This window comes from Triturus cristatus, chromosome 4_1 (genome assembly GCF_964204655.1).
Source record: "Triturus cristatus chromosome 4_1, aTriCri1.1, whole genome shotgun sequence".
Lineage (NCBI taxonomy): Eukaryota > Metazoa > Chordata > Amphibia > Caudata > Salamandridae > Triturus > Triturus cristatus.
This window is the reverse complement of record NC_140585.1, coordinates 413,409,035-413,436,230: the sequence shown is the minus strand read 5'-3', so window position 1 is coordinate 413,436,230 and position 27,196 is coordinate 413,409,035. Positions and strand designations below refer to the sequence as shown.

The 27,196-nt window shown below is 42.8% G+C and overlaps 1 protein-coding gene across 1 annotated transcript in view; it reads right to left on the bottom strand.

Annotated features, from left to right (window-relative positions):
• The window catches only part of LGR5 (leucine rich repeat containing G protein-coupled receptor 5), an 829,784-nt gene that overhangs the window by 435,685 nt on the left and 366,903 nt on the right, over positions 1-27,196 (bottom strand). The window contains exon 5 of the mRNA XM_085652528.1: positions 21,633-21,848. Within this exon, the coding sequence (XP_085508654.1) occupies positions 21,633-21,848 (216 nt within the window). The remainder of the gene's footprint in view (positions 1-21,632; positions 21,849-27,196) is intronic.

Sequence of the window (27,196 nt, the reverse complement as noted above, 5' to 3'; positions counted from 1 at the left end):
TGCACCTATAACTAGGGCAGTGAGGGGGTTAAAATTACCATTTGAAATCCTGGGATAATAACATAGGGAAAAGTGCATGAATTACTTTTATAACTTCAATAAAACTTATATTAGAGAGAGTGGATATAATTGGGGGTATAGGGATCAGATTTAATATTCTAATTCTAGTCCTACTTACATTAGGGGAAATGCATATTTTGAGAGTGGTCAGATTTACTATTCTAACTCCAGGCCTACTAATATTGGGAAAAGTGGGTGGGGCAGCTTTAGTCTAACAATTATTGTGGAAAGTGCATATAATTGGGGAGGGGGCTGGGCCAGAATTCCTATTCAAATTCTAGTGCTGCTAACATAAGGGAACATGTATATAAATTAAGGGGTCAGATTAACTGTTCTATATCCAATGCAACACACATTAGGGAAAGAAAATATAATTGAGGAGATTAAATTAATATTCTAACTCTAAAAACATTTTTTATTTGTTAATAGTGTAAGGAAATTGAATTGCGAAATTGAAAAATAATCATATAAATGGCATTTCAAATATGACATTATAAACATGACATTAAATATATTGAGAAAAGATGTAAAAGTAATAGTCTAAAATGTGGTTTTTACCTGTATGCTCTCATTATGGTGCATATATAATATGTATTTTTGTTTTATTTGGAAACTAAAATACAATAAAAACAAATAAAGTGAAATAGTTCTGTACCCAAATGTTTTTAAAAATAAATTTAGTAACTATACACATATATAATTAAATAATTACAGTCAATTTATTTAGTTTAGTAAGTTAAAAATAACAAATAAAAGAGTAATCAAGCTGTTTGGCTGAGTCTGCGCCTGCTTCATACCCATTTTCGTTGCATCCGGAGGCCAGAGCGGAGCGGAGCACTCGGAGCACCCAGAGCACCTGGAGCAGAACCGCCGAGCTGCCGTGCCGAGAGCCGCTGGGAGCTATTGCGGCGAGAGGAAAACGCCCAAGGCAGGGCAGGCGAGGCGCGGGAGGAGGCTGCGGGCAGCGTGTGAGCCGTGCCGCCGCACTGAGCCGCCGAGAGCCGCTGTAAGGAAGGAGAACGCGGCAAGGCAAGGTGCAGGAGCAACCGGCGAGCAGTGTATGAGCCGGCGAGTAAAGCCCCAGTCACCAAACCAGAAAATCACCAAGCCGTCACCCGTCATCGTCACTATCAAAGCCGACGATGCCGCAGTGAGAGCCGAAGTTAGAGCGAACGCGGCTGGAGGTGAGGCGAGGCAGGAGTGAGCTACGAGTGAGTTGTGAGCTGTGAGTTGTGAGCTGCAAACAATGTGTGGTGCTAGCATCAAGGCGGAGTTGTGGGAACTGACATGCTCTTGGGAGCTCTGAGGAGCTGAGTTAAGTCGAGCAGGACAGAGTAGGGTTGAGCGGGGTTGAGTGGAAGGGCCCCCTCCACACCCCGCCCCCCTCAGCCTTCTCCCTTCAGCCCCCTATCCAGTCTCCCTTCTCAGCTTTCCTATCAACAAGCATCATCTGCACCTTTCAATGGGACATGTAGGTCGGATTAGTGGAGCAGCTTCAGCCCCTTAAAAACCGCACCACAGGAGTGACCCCGATCTGGTTGTGCCCACTCGCAAAGGAGGTGGAGTTCCCCGGTGCAGCAAGTAGTTGGCTGTAGTCCACCAAGGCCAAAACCCATACTTTGTAAGACCCAAGGTGAGATTCTTTACTTCACAAGGAGGTCAACTTCAAAAAAGGGAAAGCAGCTACTCAAAGCTATAGTTATATCACAATGCGGTCTGGAAGGCTTAAGAAAGAAACAGCAAAAAACCGCAAGAATTTGAACAAAGAAATCACAGACCCGCTTGGAGAATCAGAGGTGGTGCAACCACCCTCCCAGGCACCATTACCACTTCTTTCAGAGCATCATGATCACGAAGCTGGCCCCTCCGGCCATACTACCAAGACGGAAATAATAACCTCTCCAGTGCCTTCCACCCAACATCCTAATACGCAGGACGAAACAACTAATGATGCAAAAAAGACGACCCTCAGAGATTATTTTAAGGAATATGGAACCAAAGTCCAAACTCCAACTAACTCCAATGAAACGTCGCCCTCATTAGTTCAGCCCCTTCAAACTCTTCCCAACATTGATCTAGTTCAGATTAAAGTGCAGGACCTGAATCATTTATAATCAGGCTAACATCACATCCCCAAACAGTCATTCCACAAGGGATGAACCCCGCACGCTAGGAAAAAAGAAGTTAAGATCAGTTATCCAGTCTGGAGACATGTCTCCCACCCTACAACAAGTTCATCAACCAAACAATGATCAATGTTCATCGCCAATATCAATCTCAAGCGACAACACTCCCCCCAACACTAGACTACCCTTGCAGCAGGAAATCATCTCTCACATAGATAACCCAGTCTCCCCCGGAAACAAAATAAATTCTACTCCTCAAGCAGCACAGTGGACCAGGACCACTCAGGGTACCATTAAACCGTTAACGCCAACAACGCCACCTGTCTTGGTCCACCATAAATCACCTGAAGCAAAGCCAGGAGAACTTAATGATCACTCCCTCCTGGACTTATCACTTTTCAAAACTGAACCAAACAAAACAAAAGACGAGACCGAAGGTCACGACTAAACAGCGCTTGAACCTACTGCCGTCTGGACCCAGCTTTTACAAACCCTACAATCTACAGTATCTGCATTAAATTACCACTCGGATAAACTCGATTTACAAGTTGACCTTTTAAACACACTAGCAGTATACACGGCAGGGATTGACAATAAATTTGAAGGCTTGAATACCTTAATCACAAAAGCACAATCCAAAGTCAACCTGACCCAAGCGATATGCTGCCGCTCACCAATCATCGATAGTCTGTCCACGCTTCCGCAGTTCCTTGCTATGGTCCTGACAGAAATAAGGAAATTACCATCAGGTTTACAAGACACACCACATCACCCACGCCCACCTACAAACAATGCAATTATTCAGAATGTTAATGACCAAAGCACAAACCATAATAAAACCAGCAACGGAAACAAGGTTTTACCAGCAAAAATCGATACTCGCCCGACCAATGTCCCAGCAGAGTTATCGTCTCCTGATAACCAAGTGTCTCCTAAGGAGTTCAGTATCTTTCAAATTGCCAAATCAAACAATAAAAACAATATCACGTTAAAAACAGAAACATTGTTTACGACTGAGACAAAGCAAGACACCGACACTCGAGATGTCGACCCGAGGTCGAGACCAATGAATAAACCTCCTCAAAACCAACATCTAAGCAAAAGGGAAAGGAAGAGACTAAGGAAAAACATAATAAACGCAGTACAGTGACCCAAAATACGACTAGTGTCCCCCACTATGTCGAAAAGGACAACACACAACATGGCTCAACCAATTCTGTTAGTTATGATAGCATCTTTTCACCATCACAAAACTCATCTCCGCAAGCAACCACAGAGTCAATCAGCAAGACGCTATCATCACCTGGTCCTAGCAAAAACTATAAGGATTCATCCATGGCAAAGATTGAGGTCCTAGTAAAGTCCCCAAACCATTTGACTTTAGACGAGTCAGGAAGAGCTATCAAGTCGGAAACATTGCCTCACATGGTTAAAACCGGACTTGAAGACCCGACAGCTTCAACAAATATGGCAAACTTACCAAGGGAAAAAAAAAAAACAGGGAAAAGGTAGATCAGCACGAGAATGAGGACTACCAACCTCAAGAAGAACAAGTGGGACATAAGCAACAATCACACCATACACAAATGAGAATTGATCTACCACAGATAATAGATCATAAGACCCTTGGTCTGGTCTCCACAATAACAAATCTAAAAACTAACTTGTTATTTATCCCCGAATATCACACTCAAGGACCACATGACATCCTGAATAGAGGGAACATTTTGAAACTCTTTAAAAATATCCCTGAACTGCATCATATTGAATCCACCGATATAATTTCGATCGAATTCAAACCCATTGGAAATAATCAACTCACCGAACCAACGTCAATCACCTTTTCAACTGTAGTAATCGAGGAGCAGGTTCTACTAATGTCTGATTTACTTAACACATGGGGAATTAAAATAGTTCAACAAGCAGAACCACGGTACCCATTGGTCCTTGCAAAATCCCCGGCTTCATTAGATCAACTAGGACCACCATCACACTCAATACTAAGATCTGCCAAAGGCCGATCCCCAGGAAGGGCCATATGCCCTGAAATAGAGGAGATCAAAATAACGGCGTCTGACTGGGCCTGGCTGCCAGCGGCCCTGGACGGGGGAAATCATAATTGAGCTGGTATTCTACCCGGTCTTTCAGTATGCTCATGGAATATCAACGGTCTCACTCTGAAACTTCAATCTACCGACGTGATAAAGTTCTTAAAAACTCACGAGGTCACACTATTGCAGGAAACATGGTCCCTGGTCAGTCTTCCAATAGAAGGATACCTGGAATATAGAGTCCCCGCTCAGAGGCTGCATTAATCTGGCCGACCCAGTGGCGGTCTCTCAATCTACATTTCAGCAAAGCTAAACGTCAATATCGCTCAACTGACATTCAAGGAAGATTAGATCTCCGGCGTAAGGATAGATAACACCAAAAACACAGACCAATTGATCTTGATCAACGTCTATATCTCACCAAGTACCAGGGAGAAAAAACCGAAGTTTAACCACCTAATTAAGACCCTGTGTAGTATAGAAAGTAATTACAAAAGACCTGCCTGTCTAGTATCTGGTGATTATAACACAAACCTTTTTTAAGAACTTCCCGAAGAATATGCTGCACCATGGCCAGATGTCCTAGAATAAACAAAACCTGTCAGCACCAAATACAGCAAACTCGGCGAATATATGGTGCTACAATTCAGTGCTCTGGGCTACACAATCTTGAATGGTCGTTTCCCTAAGGATAATCCACCGAACTGGACAAGATTAAATGGTCATACTCATTCCTTCATAGACTACACCATCTGTAACAAGGAAATCATCCCCATGATCGAGAATTACACCGTAGCTGCTCGAGGTGACAGTGATCACCGTCCCCAAGTGATCACCATGTCATTTCACTTAGCACATCATGCTGTGACAAGCCAAACTTCAGGAGGAGATTATACCGAAAATCTCAAAAGGTTGAAATGGTCAGATCCAATTATACCAGCAACAATGAGTAAATGCAGAGCCTTGCAAGACCTAAGGAGTACTGACGAGCTATCGCCAATTACAGCATGGGATCTCTTCTCCCGAGAACTGCTCAAAAACTTTTCACGTACTTCAGGAAAAACCAAAAATTGCAACCCAGTAATAATAATCAAGAAATCAAAATCAATAAGTAACAGTGCATTAAGACAAGTACAACGGCACCCTGGGGAAGATCACAAACTCAATAAATACAAGGAAGCCCAGAAAGCTCTTCGACAAGCAATATTCCTTGAAAAAAACAAACGTTCCGAACAGTTTTGGCTAAAACTGATACACGCAAGTAGAAGTCATAATCCAAAATCCTTCTGGTCACTCGTCAACTCCAAAATACATAAGCAAGGAGGACAAAGTAGCGCCAACATCTCCGAAGCCGAATGGGTATTCTACCTAAAAACTCATTTCGAGGAACAAGAAAAAGAAGCCAGTCCACTGGCCAAGCCCCCGGTAATGGCCCAACAACCCAACGGCTGCCAACCGCCAGGTACAATGGATGTAGGCTCCCCAAAGAAAAAAGTTGAATCAAACATAAGGACGCTACTGGCAACTAATACTAAAGCCTCGTTCCAATCCGCAGAACCAACCCAACATTCATGCACAACATTGGGAATTACTACGGAAAAAATAGTTCAAACTATAACTGAGGGCCGCTCAGAGGGAGCCCCAGGGCCAAATGGCCTACCCCAGTCTTTGTTTAAACAAGACACAGAATTCTGGGCCCATCAACTGGCACCCCTTTTTTCCTACTGCTGGACCAACCTGGTATTACCAGAATCGTGGCGCGGTGCCATCATACATCCAATTTATAAATTAGGCAAGAGATCAGATCCAAAAAATTATAGGATGATTACTCTACTGGACGTAGAATAAAAATACTATGCCAAAATGCTCCTTCAAGATCTGGTATCCTAGGCAACAAAAGATCATCTAATACCTTATAACCAGACAGGATTTGTGCAAAAATCAGGCACCATAACAAATTTGCTTGCCATATCTGTTCTGTTGGACAAAGCGGCTTCCTCAGGATCGCTAATGCATGGCTGCTTTGTGGACTATAAGGCCGCCTTTGACATTGTACCCCGAAGCCTATTATGGCTCAAGTTGCAGAAATGGGGGATTCCACCAATGCTTCTTCGTGCCATAATCGCGCTTCACACCAACACATGGATCCGCATAAAACTTAGGGATGGATCATATACCTCAAGAAAAATACAAACATCATGCGGAGTGAAACAAGGTTGTGTGTTGGCGCCCCTTCTTTTCAATCTCTTCATTTCCGACCTGTCAGAGTCACTCGATTAAGTTAATTCTCATCCACCAAAACTCGCCGGGTTAAGAGTTAGTAATCTGTTGTACGCGGACGAGTTAGTCCTGCTAAGCCACACCAGGGTCGGCTTGAAGAGACATCTTGATCGATTGTTCCTTTATACCACCGGAAACAAACTGGAATTGAACTTAACAAAGACAAGGGCAATCACCTTTGGGTCAAGGAAATACCGAGGCGGTGGTTGATTATACAATGGTAAAAGTGTTGATAGAGCCGTCTCATATAAGTACCTGGGAGTCCACATGGACAGAAGGGGCTCATTCTCCAAACATAGAGATGAGGTAGAAGCCAAAGCCTTGACAATCCAGGTGGCATTTAAGACCCTTGCCAGGCAACTGTCTGGGCCCAGCCTGATCCCACTCATAACAGTTTTGAAGGCAAAAATTATCAACTCCCTTACCTACAGCCAGGAGATCATGCAAGGGAAGGACAAGAGCCTTGTGAATAAAATATCAACATGAATATTCAAAAAAGTGTTGAGCCTTCCGAAATCTTCATCTCCTGCTCAAATACGTCTCGAGTTTGGCCTTCAAGACCACAAAGCAGTAGGAGCCGGAGCATTCATCAGACTGTGTAATAAGTTGCGTACCTCCAGAAAAGGAAGCCTGGAGGCCCTCTTGTGGCAGGAAATCTCAGCCGGTCAACTTGGTAGATCACACTGGCGTCATCTGCAAGACTCCATAAAACTCCTGGATTCAGAAGAAATCTGGAGTTCGAATCCATCGTAGCAGGCACTCAAAATCCACATCAAAAGGAATGTCCGTCTTTGGTCCTTCTACTCGGATAGAGCCCAACTGGCCCAACGTAAGCAAGCCTGGACAATTGTATCACGGTTCAAGCCAGGAACTATGGCCCCATATCTGTCATGCACTTACTCCGTGCTGTGGAAAAAAAGATTCATGGCCCTCAGAATGGGCGAATGGCCATTCTTGTACCATTTGCCGAGCTGGCAACGCGTAAACATCAATGTAATGTGCAGAGGGTGCGGGAGTAGCAATGAAACAATCGAGCATGTGGCATGTCTCTGTCCTACATTACTCAATGACCGGAAGATCTTGTTAAAGAGCGAATGGAATAAACTTGGCATTCGCACATGCCGACAAGCTATCCTTGCATCAATGAATCCGGATAACTCACTGCTCAACATCCGGTTCACAAAGTTTTTGACAAGAGCATCAAGAAGATTCATAATCAGAGAGAGCCAGCAAGCAAACAACGGTCAACCACAAAAGGGAGGATTAAGTCCTCTGCTCCACTAAACAGCAGATGACCATGGCCACCTTCATACGGATCACTTCTTGCCCTCTTGTGCGCCCCAGGATCATTCAAACCACCATATGTAGGGATTTTACGATATTAATGGAACCGCGCTACCAGTGGTATTAATCACTAACTTTTAATGACTAGGGTCCTGTTCTGTGGCCCTAGTAGACACTAAACCAGAAGGGCCAACCACGGCCCCTAACTGCTTTTTATTTGTCCCCAATGAAGTTGTATTGCCTAGATGAAGTCAATATTTTCAATATTTTATTATATCAACAAACATAGATTTTTAGATCTTTTTTTAATTATTTATAGATGAACTCTATCTTTCAATTCACTGTGACGATACAAACGGACTACTTGGCCGCTCCTGGGAAGATTCTTAGATAGGAAAAAAAGGGGGTGGGGGGCGGGTTTGTAACTAAAACATAGTACTGAGATAAAACACGTGTCTCCTGCACCATGTGTAAATATTTTAGCAATATCGATACATCTTTTTATTATTATTGATGCATGTTTATCATTGTAATGATTTTTATTAATCAAACAATAAAGTTCCTACCTATGAATAACAAATAAAATATAATCAAAATCCCCACTATGCACACTTATTCTTCTTATAATAATAAAGCAATCACCAATTCCCCGTCAATTAAAAGCATGATTATATTTATTAATAAAAAAGAAATTAATGAACACCAACATTTAATACATTTGTATTTTAACTTATTCTAACCACCCATTCCTCTGATGGCCCCACAACCAATGAAAAATGACGCAAATGTATAACATAGTGAAATAACTTTACATAATTAAACATGTTCATAAATCCTAGAATTAAAAGAATTTAAATAATTATCATGAATTTGAACTGATAATATAAGATTAATTAATATCTGTTCTAGAAACACAAAACCCATCCAAACCTCTAAATAACACCACAGATGGAAAAACATAACATATATTTTTTTCAGAGTTTTATATAGCGCAAACTTGACCCAAAGGTATCAGGTATCAGAGTGCTTTACATGAGCCCCAGTTGCGTTACATAAGAACACATTTTTTTTTGTTAGGCACGGGGAGATTAAGTGATTTCCCCAGAATCACAGAATGTTAAGTGTCGTTGCCAAGACTCAAACCCGGTTCCCCAGATTTGAGGCTGACCCCCTTAAACATCAATAATGTACTGATACTTTTTTCTGAATTATATTTGAGCCTGTGCTGATTTGATGTCGATAGGGATGCTATTCCAGACACTGTGTACTCAAATTGTAGGGTGAAGCCCAAATAAACTTATGTGATCCAGAGCATATACAGAAATTGTCACAAAAAAGGTCCTCTGTAGGGATAAATTATAAAAAATCATTAGATAGGCAGCAAAACAGTAACATGGTTTACTAATGGAGAAGTATATACCCAAACATTACTTATACAAATATAATCTCTAGTAGCCACAAAAAAACGACACAGAAAGTTTTAATCAAACCAAGGCAATTCTCAAAAAGAAATTACCGTGACATTTATTGTACATCAATTATTGTTTCCAATTCATTAAATGTTTTGATACATTTTCTTTCTGTGACTATGAAGGTAGCTCCACAAGAGTTTAATATATGAAGTCCACCCAGTGGCAGTTCCATTGCTCCAATGGTTAGCAAAAGCTGTGGACTCTTTTACTATTTCTCAGTCCATAAATTGAAGTTAAAGGATTTCAAATATTCCGTATGGTCAAAAGTGGAACTCCTCAAATGATGTTGGCCATTGGGTTTTAGCCTGTTAAATTGGACGTCCTCATGACAAACCACAAGGTCATAACATTTTCCAAACCACCACTCATTGGGTAGGCGCTAGCTTCTACAGCATTAGTCAGCGCGTAGCCACTCTCTGCATTAACTAAAACCAGTAAGATAATAAAATCCCTCATTTCATCTTATACGGGATACTTTTTAACATGGACCCATTGTACCAAATACCACAGGCCCCGCTGGACCGTACAATTCGGCAGTGTGTATGCAGCCACCGAAGGCATACACGGGGTATGAATGAAGAAAGCTTGCCTTCTCATTTTTTTACTTCTTGCAATATTTTGTCTGGCAGTACACAGATTGTTGGTCCTCCATTGGCCCCACTGTATCGAAAATCAAAACCTTTGGGGTATATTTTTGCTTTTTTTCAATGCCCATGGAACCACACGTAAGAATAACGTGTTCCATTGTATTTTTTTTAAAGCATCAACCCATACATAAAAAAAGATCATCTTTTAATGATTGTCAGGATTGTTGTTGTAGAGGCAATAGTCAATCATAGAAGTTCCATATATGCTGTGCTCTCGCAACAGCTCCACAAAGGCTTCAAATGATTAAAAATTCAAAATCCGATGACATGCATATTCACCAATACTGTGACAATGAATTTGCCACATGTTGTTCATCAGCTATATTAGCTTTTAATGACTCATGCAAGTCCAAACAACAGAGGCTTCAGCCACGACCGGGGGGACCTTGCTGTTGCTTCCTGGTGCCCTGCCTCACCTTCACTGCTGCTGTCGCTCCTGAGCTGGAAAGCTGCGTTGTCCCCCGCTATTGCCGCCATTGCCGCTACTGCATCTTGCGGGAATCACTCAGGGGAGACTACAACTCCCAGGCGTCTGAGCGCCCGTTGACACCAGCTACGCGCCCGGAGGCGCACAAAAGTCCGCGGCTTCCTCCGCGTCGCGGGACGCGCGCGGGCGGCGCCGGGCTAAGCCCGGGCAAAGGGCGGGCCCTCTTAGGCCCTCAGAGGCCGATCGAGGCTGGGCTGGGACTACCCCCCATCAATCTAAGCTCTTGGACTCCGACTGCTGCACTAATAAGGACTACATGGTATCGGTAACGTTGTGAATAATTCCTGTACACTGAAGTTAGGTGGGTGATTGTATTTCTACGGCCCTGTTTATCAAACTATTTTTGCAGATCATGAATACCAAAACAAGCAAAAGAGTTGTGGGCCTGGGGACTTTGGATAGCTATCTTAAACAGGCAGAATCAGCCATTGTTAAAGAAATAGCCTCGGTGGAACGCAGACTGTCCTTAGAACCACCTAGACAATCTCTGTCTGTTACACCTTCTTTGGCTATAGCTGCTAGTGATGCTAGTGATGTACCCCCTGAGGTTGCTTACTCTCATACGTCCCAAAATGGGTTAGGTACTGAAGATACTCCCAGGGTTATATCAACACTTTTGCCCAAAAAGAGTTCTGCCCCCTCCCCCGTGGCTATCCGCACAAGACAATCAAGAGCTAAATCGGATTTGACACTAAACGGGGATAAAATTATGTCAGGCAAAAGAAAGGCTAAGAAAAATCCTTCGGGAAACCGGAAACAGGCGAAAATCTCGAGAATTAGCAGTTCTGTACCAAGGCTGGCCCAGGATAATACTAGTGTTCCCCAGTTTGTTAGAGAGACACCGCGTGAGGGAACAACTGATTGTTTAACCCGGGGCCCTGAGATTGTTACTGAAAGTTTAGGGCCAGAGCTAGCGACAATCATAGATGACCACCTTAAATTATTTACTTTACCGCTAATGGCGACCTTGAAGCGAATAGAGGATCGCATCACCAAAATTGAGTCACATCTTAACATAATGGCCTTAAATGTCGGGCCAAGTACTTCGGCAGTTGACTCACTAAATGTGCGCTCAGCCACAGTTGATAATCTTTTGGATTCTATGATTACCAAAGCTAGTGGATGGGAAACGGGAGCACTGGACCTCCTTAAAAAATAAGGCCCTCCACTATCTTTCAAATAAAACTCTCTTGGGGCAACACCTTCATAGTAATTTTCTGATGATAAGAAGAGTCCCATGGGTGGGCAAGATTAATAAGTGTTTAGACGGTGATTGTATCGTTATAAGTTTTAGATCTCCTAGGTTGGTTGAGGACATTTTGAGGCAGGCTGGTTCAGTTAGAATTCATCATGAGTATGTCAATGTCCTTCCCTTGGGCTTTTTTTATCCCCCAGCTCATGATAGGAGGGCGATCATTGATTACCCAAAGAATAGTGGCTCTCAGGATTATACAGTTCCTGTCTCAAATAGGTTTTCTGCCCTCTCCACTTTAGATGAAAACGAGTGACTAGGGTCACAAGAAGCAGTGATACCAGTAATTAATGGGTTTGATCCTGGGCCTTTGGGCCCCTTAACAAAACTGGTTACCTGGAACATAGCTGGTCTGAGAAATAAAACAGATGATCCAGCTTGGAGAGATCTTATATGCTCTGGTGAGGTCATTTGTTTCCAAGAAACCTGGGACATTGATAATACCCTGACTATAGATGGGTATACAAGCTTTTTAGTTTCTGCGTTACCATCCAATATGGGGAGGGCCAAGGGGGGGTTGGTTACTCTGATTTCTGCAAGTATATCTGGCTCGCTGACTCAATTAGACACAGGTTTGTGTAACTGTTTGGCAGTTAAAATATCCCTGAATGGGGGAAGTGAGTTCTTAATTGTTAATTTTTATAATTCTAATTATAGAGATACCACGATTGAACACCTCACCGCATTAAATTGTTTTTTGGCAAACTTTAAGGAGGATAACGAGAATAACTGTATTATTATCATCATGGGCGATTTTAATATTCACAGATGCCCAGAAAAATGCCTATCCATAGATCCCCTAGGGCCCATAGAGTCGGGGGAGGCCCATTTTGAGCATTCAGTACAGGGTGACCTTTTGGAAACAATACTCGCTGACTACGGCCTGATACTTCCACCTAAGATGGATGATAATATTCCTACATTTAAAGGGAATGGCAAGCATTCTGTGATTGATTATATCTTTGTTAGTACAGCATTGGGGGATAGGATAAACGGATATTCAGCTGTTTGGACACAATATAGTGACCATATCCTGTGGTCCTCACTTTGCCTGACCTTTTTTTAAAATCTGTTATAACCCATGATAAGGTGGATAAATCCAACTTCCACCTCACAGACCAGGACCGTAGGATCAGGTGGAATAAAGTCATCCCTGGTGATTTTTTCCTCAATTTAAAAAGGAAGGTTGGTTCAGAGTTGATCACGTGCCTTGACTCAGAAGCTGGGAATGTGGAAGTATTAGAGGCGTACTCTGCAATCTGCTCACAGATTTCAACAGATCTTCGGTGTCCTGTTAAAGTAAAGATAAGGCCGAGTTGGGATGGTTTGACAAAAACTGTTCACTGGCTAACAGAAAGTTGAGACCAGCTTTGAACTGTAAACCAGTGAATCGGCCCATCGTAGCCCAGCTTAGGAAACAATATACTAAAACTCTGGAGCTTAGGAAAAAAGAGATCCGGGAGGACGCCTGGGAAGAACTATCTTCCGTTGACGTCCTCCGCAATAGTGCGAAGTTCTGGTCTGTGGTTAATAAACCATTTTTCCGCGATCCCTGCAATGACCAATTAGATTGCGGTGTTGGGGAACACCAGTGGTGTTCTCATTTTAAGTCAGTCTATGAAGTGGAAACAAATGGAGGGCTGAATCCCCCTCTCCCCACTTTAAACCATTATACTTTATCGGTAACCAAGGCTGAGGTGGCTGAGGCCATCGGTAAGATGAAGAGCAATAAGGCTCCAGGACCCGATGGCGTCCCAGCGAACCTTTTTAAAGCAGATATTGAGACTTGGTCTACAGTTCTAATGAATATTTTTAACAGGGTCTGTGTCGCAGGCATTCCGGACACTTGGTCCGAGTCCGTGATCATACCCATATTTAAAAAAGGCAAACGGGGGGATCCCAGTTGTTACCGCCCTATCTCCCTCATTGATTCCGCAGTAAAAGTCCTGGGGCGAGTAGTCTTGGGTAAAATAACAGAATGGTTGGAAGATACTAACACCCTTTCATGTTTACAATATGGGTTTCGAAAGGGTCGGGGTACCATAGACCAAAGCCTGAATCTTTACCTATTAATAGGTAAATATACCATAGCCAAGAAAGGGACGCTATATCTTGCCTTCATGGACCTATCCTCGGCTTTTGACCGAGTGAATCGGTCGAAATTATGGGAACTTCTGCTAAAGCGTGGCTTAGATGAAAACATCGTCTATTTTTTAGCAGATCTACACAGAGATCTTACTGCCACCGTTAGATTCGACCGCATGGGTAACTGTACAGGCAAGAACGGAATTTCTAAGGGAGTTAGGCAGGGCTGTATTTTAGCCCCCTTGCTTTTTACCCTTTATATTAATGACCTAGCCACTGCCTTAATCGAGTCATGTAAGGATATCCCGAGGGCAGGGAAGTATTGTATTCCTGCATTATTATATGCAGATGACGCTGCGTTGCTAGCACGTACGGCAGTAGGGCTCCAAAGTCTTTTAGATTCTTTTGCTGATTTTATGAAAAGACTTGATCTAAGCGTGAATTTCGCCAAATCCCATGTTATGACTGTAGATTGCAAACCCAAGAGAGCTAAGACCATGCTCTGTGAGGGCCATGTCCTATCTAGAATTACCAGTTTCCCATATTTGGGGGTTATTTTTGATGATAAATCTTCATGGGTCCCTCAATTAGCAGCCAAACGAAATGCCTTTGCCAGGTCAATCTCAGGTGTCTTGGATTTTGCCCGTAAATTGGGGGTAAAGCCAATGCAGGCTATGTTGAATATTTACGCAGCTAAATGCATTTCCATAGCTATGTATGGTGCGGACTTCTGGGGTATTAAAAATGTAAAGGATCTTCAGGTGGTAGAGGACAAGTTTCTTAAATCCATTCTATCACTTCCCCAGGCAACCCCCGGTTATATTGTCCATCAAGAATGTGGGGTTGAGTATTTAACAGACCGGATAGCATTGGCTCCTCTATTAAAATGGCTATCAATCTGGCAAAACCCGGAACTCGAGTTAAACCGTGAAATTATAAAGGATTGTTTATCCCTTGAGTACGGCAAGGCTATCCCTTGGCTGAGCTATGTTAAGAATTTAACTAATGAATTAGGTCGCCCAGAATTATTCGACAACCCAAACAATCTGTTAAAGGGGGACACAAAATGGGTGAAAGACCTACACAAACATCGGACAACCCTAGCCAGGGAGGAAAAGGAGCTAGTTAAACCCACAGTAAAGGCTCATCAGCTAATTGTGACTTCTAGTAATATCGAACCTTATTTGACTATTGTGAATAATATGAACCATCGTTTCTTATTGACCAGGTTTAGAGTGAACAAATTCCATCTTTTGCTCACTGAATCTCCAGGGTGGATGAAGGACAGGGATTTGGAGATCTGTTCTTGTGACAGATTCTCCATTAAGGATACTGCCCATTTTATCTTTTTTTGTGAACATCTGTCCCCTCTCCGCAAAAAGTTTATCATCCCCCTTATCAAAAATAAAGGATTTAGACAAGTCAAACCTGCTCTTATGTATCTCCAGCTGTTAGGCACTACTTGGGAGACATTCAATATAGCTAATTTCCTGGCTATTGCGATGAGATTAAGGAAAAAAATTGAGTGGACATAGTGTTGTTCTTAAGCATTTTTTGAACTCTGATTAAATCTGACTAAGTCTTATTTTTATTATTGTTTTAAACATATTTGTAAATGTCTATTTTTAATGTTATTTATTGTATGTATTGTACTTTTATGGTTTTTGAATTGAACCGAATAAAGTAATTTTGACTGACTGAATGACTCATGCATTCCATTCAAAATCGTCTGGTTCATTGTACAAGATAATTAGGCCTGGGTAAAATGTAAATTATGCAGGTGTAGCTTGAGTAATTTGGGAAATTTTAGGTTACACTTGTTTCCCACATTGTAAACTATGCAGTGTTCTTGGCAGTATTTTACCACAAGTTCTCGCAAACAACGCAAACACCCAGATTACGATCACTTGTGCTTTTAGTGCTATTTTAAGTGCAAAATGTCTTGCCTCAAAAATGGACAGGAGGATACATTTTGCCCTAAAATATAGCGCTAAAGGACAGATTTGATTTTGCGCAGTTACACATAGTTTCATATTATTTTGCAAACATTTTGCATAATCACACAAAAGCAAATTATGCGAATTTCAGACAACACTAATGATAATGTACCCTTGTACCTCAGAAAGCTTATTACATTATATCAGCCATTGAGCTGACTTGGGTATTCGCCAAATATTTGCTGAAGGTTTGCAAAATCAAATGTGTACGAGCTGCAGGTAGGAGGGGCTTTACCTATTAAGCAGCCATGAGATTTTACAGACTACCAAATTAACTATGTAGAATTGGTAGTCATGTGATCTTTAGGAAGCATTTCTTAGCTTCTTAGACTAGGTTGATTTAGGTGAATTGCTGCTATTATTATGGAGCTGCTTTGTAGATCATAGGCTTTTCCCTTTATTTACTTTTGCTCCTGAATGGGCTCTCTTTATTGTAATGGTTGGATATCATGTCAACTCATGCACTCTATAAAACTGAAAATGTAATAGTATGGATCTGTTAGCTCTTTATCTATCAACAGTATTATATTACATTTCTTGTTATGCCACACCCCTTTGAAAATGACTGAGTTAAGTCTAGGGGCTCGACCAAGCTGCCAAAATGTCAGCTAAGGGACATCTTTCTGGGCAAGATTGGTTTATCTTTGTGGTTTGTTTTCTCGGTCAGCCTTAGTGGGATCCCAGTGGCAGCTTACATCAAGACTTTGGTTTTAGTCATGTTAGCCAATGTGGGAGCTGTTTTCTATTTTATCTTTAAAATTATTAGAGATTGAACTTGCCCTAACACAAACCAAGATATGTTTTCCTCCATCTTGAATTGATGTCACTGCGTACTACGTGGTCCTTCTTATTGGTGCTTCTTGGCTCCAAATAAGAATTGTAAGCTTTTCACTAAGAGACAGTGAGCGCTCCCAGAGGATCATCACCACATTGTACCTAACCAAGGACATTCCAACTGAATTCAATGCAATAGTATTTTAAGAGAATCTTCTAAAGTATTCTGTGGTGAAATGCTTCTTCTTGCTTGTTCCTTGTTGGAAATGGCCCTTTTTGCAGGGTCATCCCTAAACTTTTTGCCTTCCTCCTGTATTTTATCTGACCTGTTTGTGTTGATTTTATGACTCTGGGCACTTTACCACTGCTGATCAGTGCTAAAGTGCATATGCTCTCCCTTTGTAAATAGGATATGTGAATTGGTATATCCATGATTGGCTTATTTGGTTTACCTGTTAGTCCCTAGTAACGTGGCCTGTGTGTGCCCAGGGCTGGTAAACCTAATGCTGCTGGTGGGCCTGCAGCGCTGGTTTGCGCCGCCCACAGAAGCAGATTGTAAAGTGTATCTCAGACCTGCCACTGCGGTGTCTGTATGCAGTCTAGAACTGCCACCTTGGCTGTGAAATGCACCCACTTCCCAGCCCCTGAACCATCCCTTGGCATCATGTAAGCCACCCCTATGGTAGGGTGCATTGTGTGTGTAAGGTAGGACACGCTCTGATGTGTGTAGCATGTCCTGGTAGTGAATTACACCCAATTTCGTTTTTCACTACTATAAGGCTACCTGTTCTCCATAGGACAGAATGGGCAGTTTGACTATTACACTCTATAGTCCTAACTGACCCCAGGAACATGGTAGAAAAACGAGTTTAGTATGCCTGAGCTCAGAATATTAAAATACATCTTTTAGTGAAGGTTATTTTTATATTCTGTGTTTGAAAATACCACTTTTAGAAAGTAGGTATTTTCTTGCCTAAGCCTTCCAGTGTGCTCTGCTGTTATGTGTATTGGCTGTCTGGGTTTGGAGTGACAGGGCTGGGGAATTCCAGGAGACAGGGTGAGGAGTCCCAGTGGTGAATGGAGAGATCTGCATCTAGATGGGTGGGAGGAGTTGCACCTGGGACCTGAATAGGGCTGTGCCTTCCCTCCACAATGCTGGCTCCACCTCCTGTGGTGCGTCTGATGTCTCTGCCCTGCACCCTGAAAGGAAAGAAGCAGCCTGGTAAACAAAGTGCTCCAGGACTGAGCAGAACTGGTTCTGGCTGGGTTCAGTGACTTGTGACTCTTAAGAACAAAGACTTTGGGGGTATAAATATCTGTGCTGAAACCCCTACAATTTGTATTGCCCCTGGATCTCAAGACCAACCTCTGTCCGTGGAACTGAAGAAAGCTGCAGGAGAGGACTGTCCTGGTGTTATATGCTGTTCCCTGGATTAGCCTGAAGTAGTTTTCATTGGACTGGAAAATGGAGGGAAAAGGAGCTGTAAGAGAACTTTTTAATCTTGAACCTGCAATCACCCAAGGGCTAGAGAGAGAGCTAGCCCCCTGACTGAAGTCTCAGGACCAGTAGACTTCATTTCGGTGCTAAAGCCTCAAAATTATCGCTAAAGCCTAAAAAAATCCATTGCTACACCTACAGAGCGTAAAGAAAATCATCGCATCGCTGCCGCTGAAGGCTCGCTGGCCTGATCATCGCCCCGCACGTTTGCGGCCAGAAAATCATCACTATAGCAGCTGAGCGTAAAGAAAATCGTCACATCACTGCCGCTGAAGGCTCGCTGGCCTGATCATCGCCCCGCATGTTTGCGGCCAGGAAATCATCTGCTACAGCTGCTGAGCGTAAAGAAAATCGTCGCATCACTGCCGCTGAAGGCTCGCTGGCCTGATCATCGCCCGCATGTTTGCGGCCAGAAAATCATCGCTATAGCAGCTGAGCGTAAAGAAAATCGTCGCATCACTGCCGCTGAAGGCTCGCTGGCTTGATCATCGCCCGCATGTCTGCGGGCAGAAAATCATAGCTACAGTGGCTGAGCGTCCGGAAAATTGTCGCTAACCCCCGTTAGCGAACGGCCGTGACCAAAGCGTGAGGAAAAACATCGCTAACCCGCCGGAGCGGCATTTCTTGTATATTATTAAACAACATCTCAGAACTGTGAGTAAAAAGGGTCGCAGAGACCATTGCCCTGAACTAAGCTTTACCTCCCCCATTGGAACTATTTTTGCAGCATCCGGAGAGAACTATTTTTTTTGTACAGTATTGTGGTTTCCTCGTTATTTGGTCTTGTGATAAGCCTCTGTATAAAGATAACTATTTTTTGATAACTACCTGTGTTGTGTCCCTTTGTAGTGTTCCTTACTGTATTTGCTGTGTATGATCATCAACGCTTTACACACTGCCTCTGAGATTAGCCTAACTGCTCGTGCTACGTTACCATAGGGTGGAGCAGGGGTTGTCAAGTGGGTGCAGCTCTTCACTCTGACTTAGAAAGAAGGGTCCCTGCTTGGACAGTGGACATCCACTGCCAACCAGAGACCCCCAATTCTAACATTCCTCAATGGTGCATATCCTGAGAATCATGTCCCTGTGTCGTAATGTATGAAATCCTTTGTTTAAATTCCTATAAAACGACATACATTTCCTCTGTAACCAGGATCTCCATTTTCCACTTTACAAGGAGAATCTATGCTGGTTTTTCCACCTAACTTTACTGAGTTCTTTGTACTTATGATCTATATTATTTACTGTCAACTATACTGATGATATATTTCATGTATTTTGCTCAATAATTCTTTATACAAGCTCCTTAAAATGTTGATCCAGGACTGTCATTCTTACTGAAAATGTCACAGTTCCTACTATTGATTTGAAGTAATAGAGGTGAGTCTGTTCGGGGGGCACCAAAGTCTGTATAGGGACTACACCGCTCCTGGTATGAGCTGTTGGTGTGTTCTTGGTAAAGTTATGCGAAACTGGTTTGTGCGCCAACACCAACTAGGTGGAGTTCTTACAGAATCAAATTCTTTAAGTTTCAAAGGCATAGAGATTTAAACCAGACACAGCAACTACTACACTGTGAACGAAAGTCCAACGGAACAAATTCCTAAGGACTGCAATTGCTGAAGATATATTTATGGAACCAGGTTCTTGAGTTGTTGAATAGAAATCTGCAAGAAGAGACACATATAAATCATGATGTTACAACTTAGGCCCTCATTACAGTGGTGGTCAGACAGGCATCCGACCGTCATCGGCATGGGCAGGTGTCCATCTAACAATGAGTCGGCGGTCCCACCTGCCCGATTAGGATAGGCTTGGAATGTGCCTTTTTGTACTGTGGCTTGTGCTGAGGCCCAGGAAAAGGACTGCAGCACAAACATGCCCTTTTCAAACATCCATGGACCCTGTGTCAGGCACCATGTGGCGCCTGGTACACGTTGCGTGTATGTTTGTGGGGGGCACCACGTGCTCCCCTGTCCACTTAGGGGCCGATTAAGAGTATTGCAGTCACGGCGGGATGGCGGTGGTGGTCTTGCGGCCACCACATTATGCCCCTATTGGTCGTGCCTCCCTGGGACCGCCGACACCGCCATGGAACCACTATCCCCTGGTGGTGGTGCGGTGGTCCGGAGGCATGGTCCCGCCAAGTTTATTAGGAGTTTCCTCTCCACCAGGGTTTTCATGGCGGTTCCTCCTCCATGCAAACCTAGGCAGAGAAGAACCAACCATGTGCCTCACGCCCTGTGGATGCACACGGGGGGGGCATAACATGTCCCCCCTGTGTGCATGCACAGATGTTCCAGTACGGCATGGACTTTACGGTCCACGCTGTGCTGGAACTGTTTATGACGTTCCCATGGCGGTGCCTAAAAGTCATTATACGGCAGACGGTTCTCATGCGGGTTTGGTGGTGCGGAGGCCGAGGGGTCCGGCTGTCGTACCGTCAGAACTGTAATTGGCTCCTTAGCGGTGGCCCACAGGGGACGGGGCACTGCTTGGGGCCCCCACAGTCCTTTTTCATCCGCCTTTTCATGGTGGTGTGACCACCATGAAAAGGCAGTCGGAAAGGGATATCCTAATCTCTATGGGGGTGCCAGTGCAGGCGCTGCCTACATTGTAGAGATCAGTGTCCGACCGTAGAGGCGGCAGTCTTCCCCTCAAACATAATCGCTCTGACTGCCAGTATTGTAATCTGGTGGTGGAACAGATGCCCTGGAAACTAACACACCTACAGAAGCAAAGTCAGAAAAGATCTGCAGTTTGGCAAAATCCCAGTCCGCAAGGATTGTTGGCAAAATTGGAATAAAAAATGAGGCTTCTAAGGAATGCATGTGCTGAGTCAGAGGACTGCATTTGTGCTCTTTGACCTGATTTTGGAAATAGTGCGAAATTCCAGTTTGAGAATTCTGGAATTTGTGCAACTTGGAAAGCATTCCAGGGTGCGCAAATTAGAATTTAATGCTATTTGGCAAAAAATATCTTCGCTAAATTTCACTTGCTGAAAACTTGTGGGCAAACAATGTAGTGTACGCAATTTGCACATGTGCAAACAGCGTGTGCTGTTAGCAAGTGGACAAATGCCACCCAATATCCAACTGTGTTTTGCGTGCAAGTTGTAGTTTGCACCTGAAACAGGATTAGTCCTGACTTACTTTATTTCAAATTTTTTCATAGAGTACCTAAATTAAGTCAGTGTTCTTTACAGAAAAAACAAGTAGAAACTGCATCTCCTTACATAATAGTGAACTAAAAAATGCAGTCAACTCGGTGTCTGAGAGGGCTTAAACAATGAACTACATAGAGGATTTAAGGTTTCAAAGTGTAAAGGCAAAGCAGTTAAAGATGACTGATAGCTTTGCAGGAGAGAGGGATTTGGGAAAGTGGATTCCACAGATAAGGAAGAAGAAATAATTATTGATGTAGAAGGCATGTAAAAAGAGAGGGATAAGGCAAGATCAGCAGAAAAGGTGCAACTAGGGTCACAGTCATGTGTTTATAGCAAGAGGTGACAACACATCCTTTCAGATCTGCCCCTCAAAGTCTAGCATTCTTTGTCTCCAAGAACTGTGAATTCTTCTGAAAAGAAATCGACTAAAGAATAACGATTAATAAAACTCACAGAACCACCAGGCTTGAGAGATTTCCAAATGCATGGTCCGGTATATGTTGTATCTTGTTCAGTGCCAATGTCATGGCCTGCAAGGCTGACAAACTTTTGAGTGATTCCACGGGAATTTCTGTTAAAGAATTGTCATCCAGCCAAAGGTGTCGCAGGGAATTCAGTCCATCGAAGCAGTTAGGTTGTAGAATGTTGATGTGGTTTGCATCTAAACGCCTAGCAAACCAAAAAGAACAGAAACCTGAGGGTCAGTAAAATCAAAGTAAACAAAATGAGCCTTGCAAAAAGCCATGTAAAGACACATTTAGCGGAATGCGGTATTGCCATACTTTCGGAACTGTGTATCAATTGGTGCTTGCATTTTGGTTCAATGGAATTAACGTTTAAGTGCTTGGAAGCTCACTGCAAAAACAATAAGGTGGAAGAAAATGCTTGAAATAACCTTACACACTGGCGATTGTGCGGGTCACATACAAGACCACTGTTTTTCACCCACTGTGCTGTTCTAGACAGAGACTTGCCTTATGCGGAGTAGTCTTGGTCCTGCTCCATTAGAAGCTGACTAGAGGGTAATGCCAGGACGGGTCTCCTCCAGATGGGAACACAAGGAACCCCAGACCAGTTTCGACCTACTTAAGTCTCGTTGGTGAGGTATAGCTCGAGTCCTATGACAAAGTGAGCATAGGACTGTTCCTTTTGGAGCGGGATCGATGCTGATTTCCATTTGGGTGCCGATGGGTGGCTCTAGTCTGAGGTGGCATGGTGGACAAAATACAATGGATTGAAATGTGTATTAATGGTGACAGCTGCAGGAGCGCTGATGGTGGTGATAGTGGTGGTTGGTCATGGTGAAGGCAACAGTGGTGAAGGTGGTCGTAATCATAGTTTATTTGTAAAGTTATTAAAAAAATGATAAAAATAAATTGAATTAAAATGTAATTAGCACCGCATAGCTCTAGTTCCACTAATAAATGCAGGGTAGCAGTGGTGAATGCAGTGGTGATGGTGGTAATAGTGTCTGTGGTGATAATGTTAGTGCTGATGGTGGTTGCAGTGGTGGTATTGGTAACAGTGGGGAGAACTGTGACAGTGGAGGTGAGAGTATTGGTAATTATGGTGGTCATATAGTGTTCATGGTTGTATTAGGTTTCATTTTGATAGGGGTATTAGTGATGACAGTGGGAACAGAGGTGACAGTGGTAATAATTGTGGTGTAGCTCAGTCCAACTACTCCTCTGCATGTATATATGTATATATATATCTCCACTCCTTAGATTTGCAAGAGCACAAGCAACTTCTTACGGTGGGGTACCCAACCCCTAATATCCACACTCCTCCGGTCACCAAGTCGGCCCGAGAGAAAGGAGAGCAGTTACCTCCGAAACGCGTCAGCATTTGTGTTGCCAATAAACACATTGAAATAGTGGCCGTGGCACTGGTGTTTTTTTTGTTGTTTGAAGGTAACGACTTGGTCACCGGAGGAGTATGTATATATGTGTAGATGTATATATGTATATGTGTGTATATATATTTTTTTAAATGTTAGCCAGTGGTTCAAAAAATCTGATATTTCCTAGAAGGGAGGTCTGATTGTGAATTATTTCCCGTAATTGACAGTACTGACTTAATTTGCAGGACATTTAGCTTCTCTTAACAAATAAAAAATGTAAGCACATCATTTTGTCTTTCTTTCAGTGCTGGTAACAAACAATTTCACAATGACAGTGCTACTCTTAAACCATTAATCAGCACACCAGCGAAGCTCACCCTTGCAGGCCCATCTTTGATGCAAGCATTTACCAATGGATCCTCCCCAGTGTTCGAAAATGAACATTGTAAATGCAGAATCTAGTCAGAAAAAAAGTTTCTGTCCAAGTTTGCACTTTATTTTCTTCCTTTGTATATGTCTTGTTAAACCTAATCTATAGAATCAACATTCTAGAATGCATGTTTTTCACTCCCTTCCAGCACCCTTTGCATCTAAAATTCGATTTACAATAATACACTGTTGCATAAAATACATTTTAGCACATTATCTCCAACAAAAAAACACATTTAAAAATAAATTGAAAGACATGCCCACAGTCTCTTGCAAAGAATGAATACTAAATGGATGTTGCATAAGAGTATAAAAACCAGTTGATAACATATGTAATATGAACCATACATAACTAGCAACATTTCTACAGTCCTATATTGCAATCTCTGGGTTCAGGTGACATTTAAAACCGTAAATTCAATCAAAACACCTCAATGGCAATATAGGCCCATATTACACAGTTAGCTGTTATGTAATATATATATAACTATAACATCCCTGAATTAAGTTCCCTTGAATCTTGAGGGTCCCTGGGGGCCAACTAGCCCACCAGGTACGTCCAGTAAGCGCCACAGAGTTGCGTTGCAGAGAGGTGTAAAAAGGGGCGTGGCCTTGGACCACCTCTCTGCAACGCAGCTCTGTGGCAATTACTGGAGGTACCTGGTGAGCTTGTTGGCCCCCAGGGACCCTCAGGATTCAAGAGGAATTAATCCTGCAAAGTAAAACCCGCCAGGGGGCGCGTTTGCACAGTGGTGAAGGAGGGGGCTGGGCCTGTGACATGTGTGTACTTATGCAATCACTCCGCCAAAACCCAAGCACTTATAATTCACCATGCACTCTCCTTGCAGTACTCTAATCATCCAGTCACTACCCATGCACTCATGCAATGACCATGCACTAACTCGTGCACTGCTACAATACCCTTAGCAGTACCCATGCAGTCCAGCCATCGCCCTGTCACTACCCATGCACTCCTCCAATCACCCAGCCAGCACCATGTACTTATCCAATCACTTCACCAACACCCAGGCACTTATACATTCACCATGCACTCTCCTTGCAGTACTCTAATCTTCCAGTCAGTACCCATGTACTCATGGAATGACCCAGGCACTAACACATTGCAAATACAGAGGCGGTTATGCTAATTACAGGGGTACCTCAACGCATAGTGTTTCCTAGTGTATGTAGGTGTTTTCACTCCATTCTAAGTGTCTTTTAGCATAGCACTGGCTCCTACAATCCCCTGTGCACTACCCATGCAGATCTCTAACCACCTACACAGTACTGTTTCACTCCTCCAATCAACCAGGTTGTACCCATGCACTCCAGAAATCCCTCTGTCACTACCCATGCACTCCTCAAATCAGCCATCCAGCATCATGTACTTATCCAGTCACTCTGCCAAAACCCAAGCAGTTATAAAAACACCATGCGCTGTCCTTCCAGCACTCTAATCATCCAGTCACTACCCATGTACTCATGCAATGACCCAGGCACTAACTTATTGCAAATACAGAGGCGGTTATGATAATTACAGGGGTACCTCAACGCATAGTGTTTCCTAGTGTATGTAGGTGTTTTCACTGCATTCTAAGTGTCTTTTAGCATAGCACTGGCTCCGGTCCTGGTTAGTAAGAGTCAGTTACCACCAGTACCAGTCACTAAAAAGTTGGGGGCACAGGAGGACTTTCGGCTCCTCTGTTGGTTCTTTCTGCACATCTATTGCTTCTTCCTGCACTTTTCTTCGTCTTTCTGGACTTCTGTTGTCTCTTTCTGCATTTTTCTTGCTTCTGTCTGCGCTTTTCTTCCTCTTTCTTCACATGTCCTAACTTTGTAGGCATAGTTAGAAATTAGCATTTAAAAAACCATTGACAGTCACTGAAAAAACCATAGGTTTCAGGCACGTTATAGTTAGAACTTAGCATTTAAAAAACCATTGAAATTCACTGAAAAAACCATAGGCTTTAGACACGTTATAGTTAGAAATTAGCATTTAAAAAACCTTAGAAATTCACTGAAAAACCATAGGTTTCAGGTACGTTATAGTTACTTGGACATTTCACTCGTACCAAACCATAGAAATCCTCCGTCACAGTTAGTTCAGCTAACTATAACTTGCGCCCCCGCAATGTACTGCTGATGACATCACATATTACATAATTCATGACATGGTCAGTGACATCACTGATGACATCACTGTTGACATCACTGATGACATTATCGACATCAAAATCTGATGCACCTCCTCACACTCTAATATAATCTTTGATACACCCACTGTAAAATACAGACTACTATTTTCGAAACCATTGACATACCAATACCAGTTACTACATATGCACTCACTGATTCCTAGGTCTACACACACATCCACTCATTCACCCATACAATCACTCATACATAGAGTCACTCATCAATACAACACTATCATATGCACTCATACACCTATACAGACACTCACACACCGCCACTCCTCCATGGAGTTACTCACACACCTAGTCAGTCATGCAAAGAATCAATCACACTCCCATTTCCTCACCTATACAGTTATACACACACCACCTCACTTATTCAAACAAATACTAACACATACTTACTCTCTTATACAATCATTGCTGCAAGTACACACTCATCCATATAGTCACTCTCACAATCACTGACTCTCACGTATAGTCATTTATATACTCCTAGTCTGAGATACACTGCCTTTTACATATGTAGTTACTCGAACATGTACCACTGAGACATCCAATCTCTCACAAACACACCCATACACACACTCACCCACCCATACAGCTGTTTCCACATGTACTCTTGAACCCATACACCCAGTGAATCAACCACTCACACATCTATGCACAGTCACACCCCCCCCACCCACCCACTCAGTCTCCCATACAAATACTCAGGCAACCAATCAATAACCCCTATATACACTCATGTAGCTACTGACCAACACATGCAGCAGCTTACACAACAACAGACATACTGATACACACATTCAGACAGTTTAGTCACTAACCCATGCATTCAGTAAGACACATTTAATCACTCACCTATACAGTCAGTCACGCACCTACTAAATCCTCCATCCAGACACTCATACACCCACTCATTCTTCAATACACCTTGGCATATATATATAAAACATATTTAAACTTTAGAGAAACACACAGTCAAATCAAATCAAAGGAAGGCTTTATTCGATTGTTATATCAGACAATCATAAAAGCAAGTTAAAAAGAAAACATTTTTCATTACACACAGTCACTGGATGATGTCATCAGTGATGTCATTTAAGATGTCATAAGTGATGCCATCAGTGATGTCACTGACCATGTCATAAATGATGTAATATGTGACGTCATCAGCAGTGCATTGCGGGGCCGCGAGTTATAGTTAGCTGAACTAACTATAATGGCGGAATTTCTCTGGTTTTGTATGAGTAAAATGTCCAACTAACCATAACGTCCCTGAAACCTATGGTTTTTTCAGTGAATTTCTAAGGTTTTTTAAATGCTAATTTCTAACTATAACGTCCCTGAAACCTATGGTTTTTTCAGTGAATTTCAAAGGTTTTTTAAATGCTAATTTCTAACTATAACATAGCAGTCTCGTTTTCATAGTGGTGGAGAAAGGTGAGCGTGGTCTCTAAACACCTTTTAGCAATCACATTGTGTGGGATTTACTGGAGGTAAAAGGAGGGGTAGGTAGCCCCAAACGTCAACCTTGGGGGCCAACT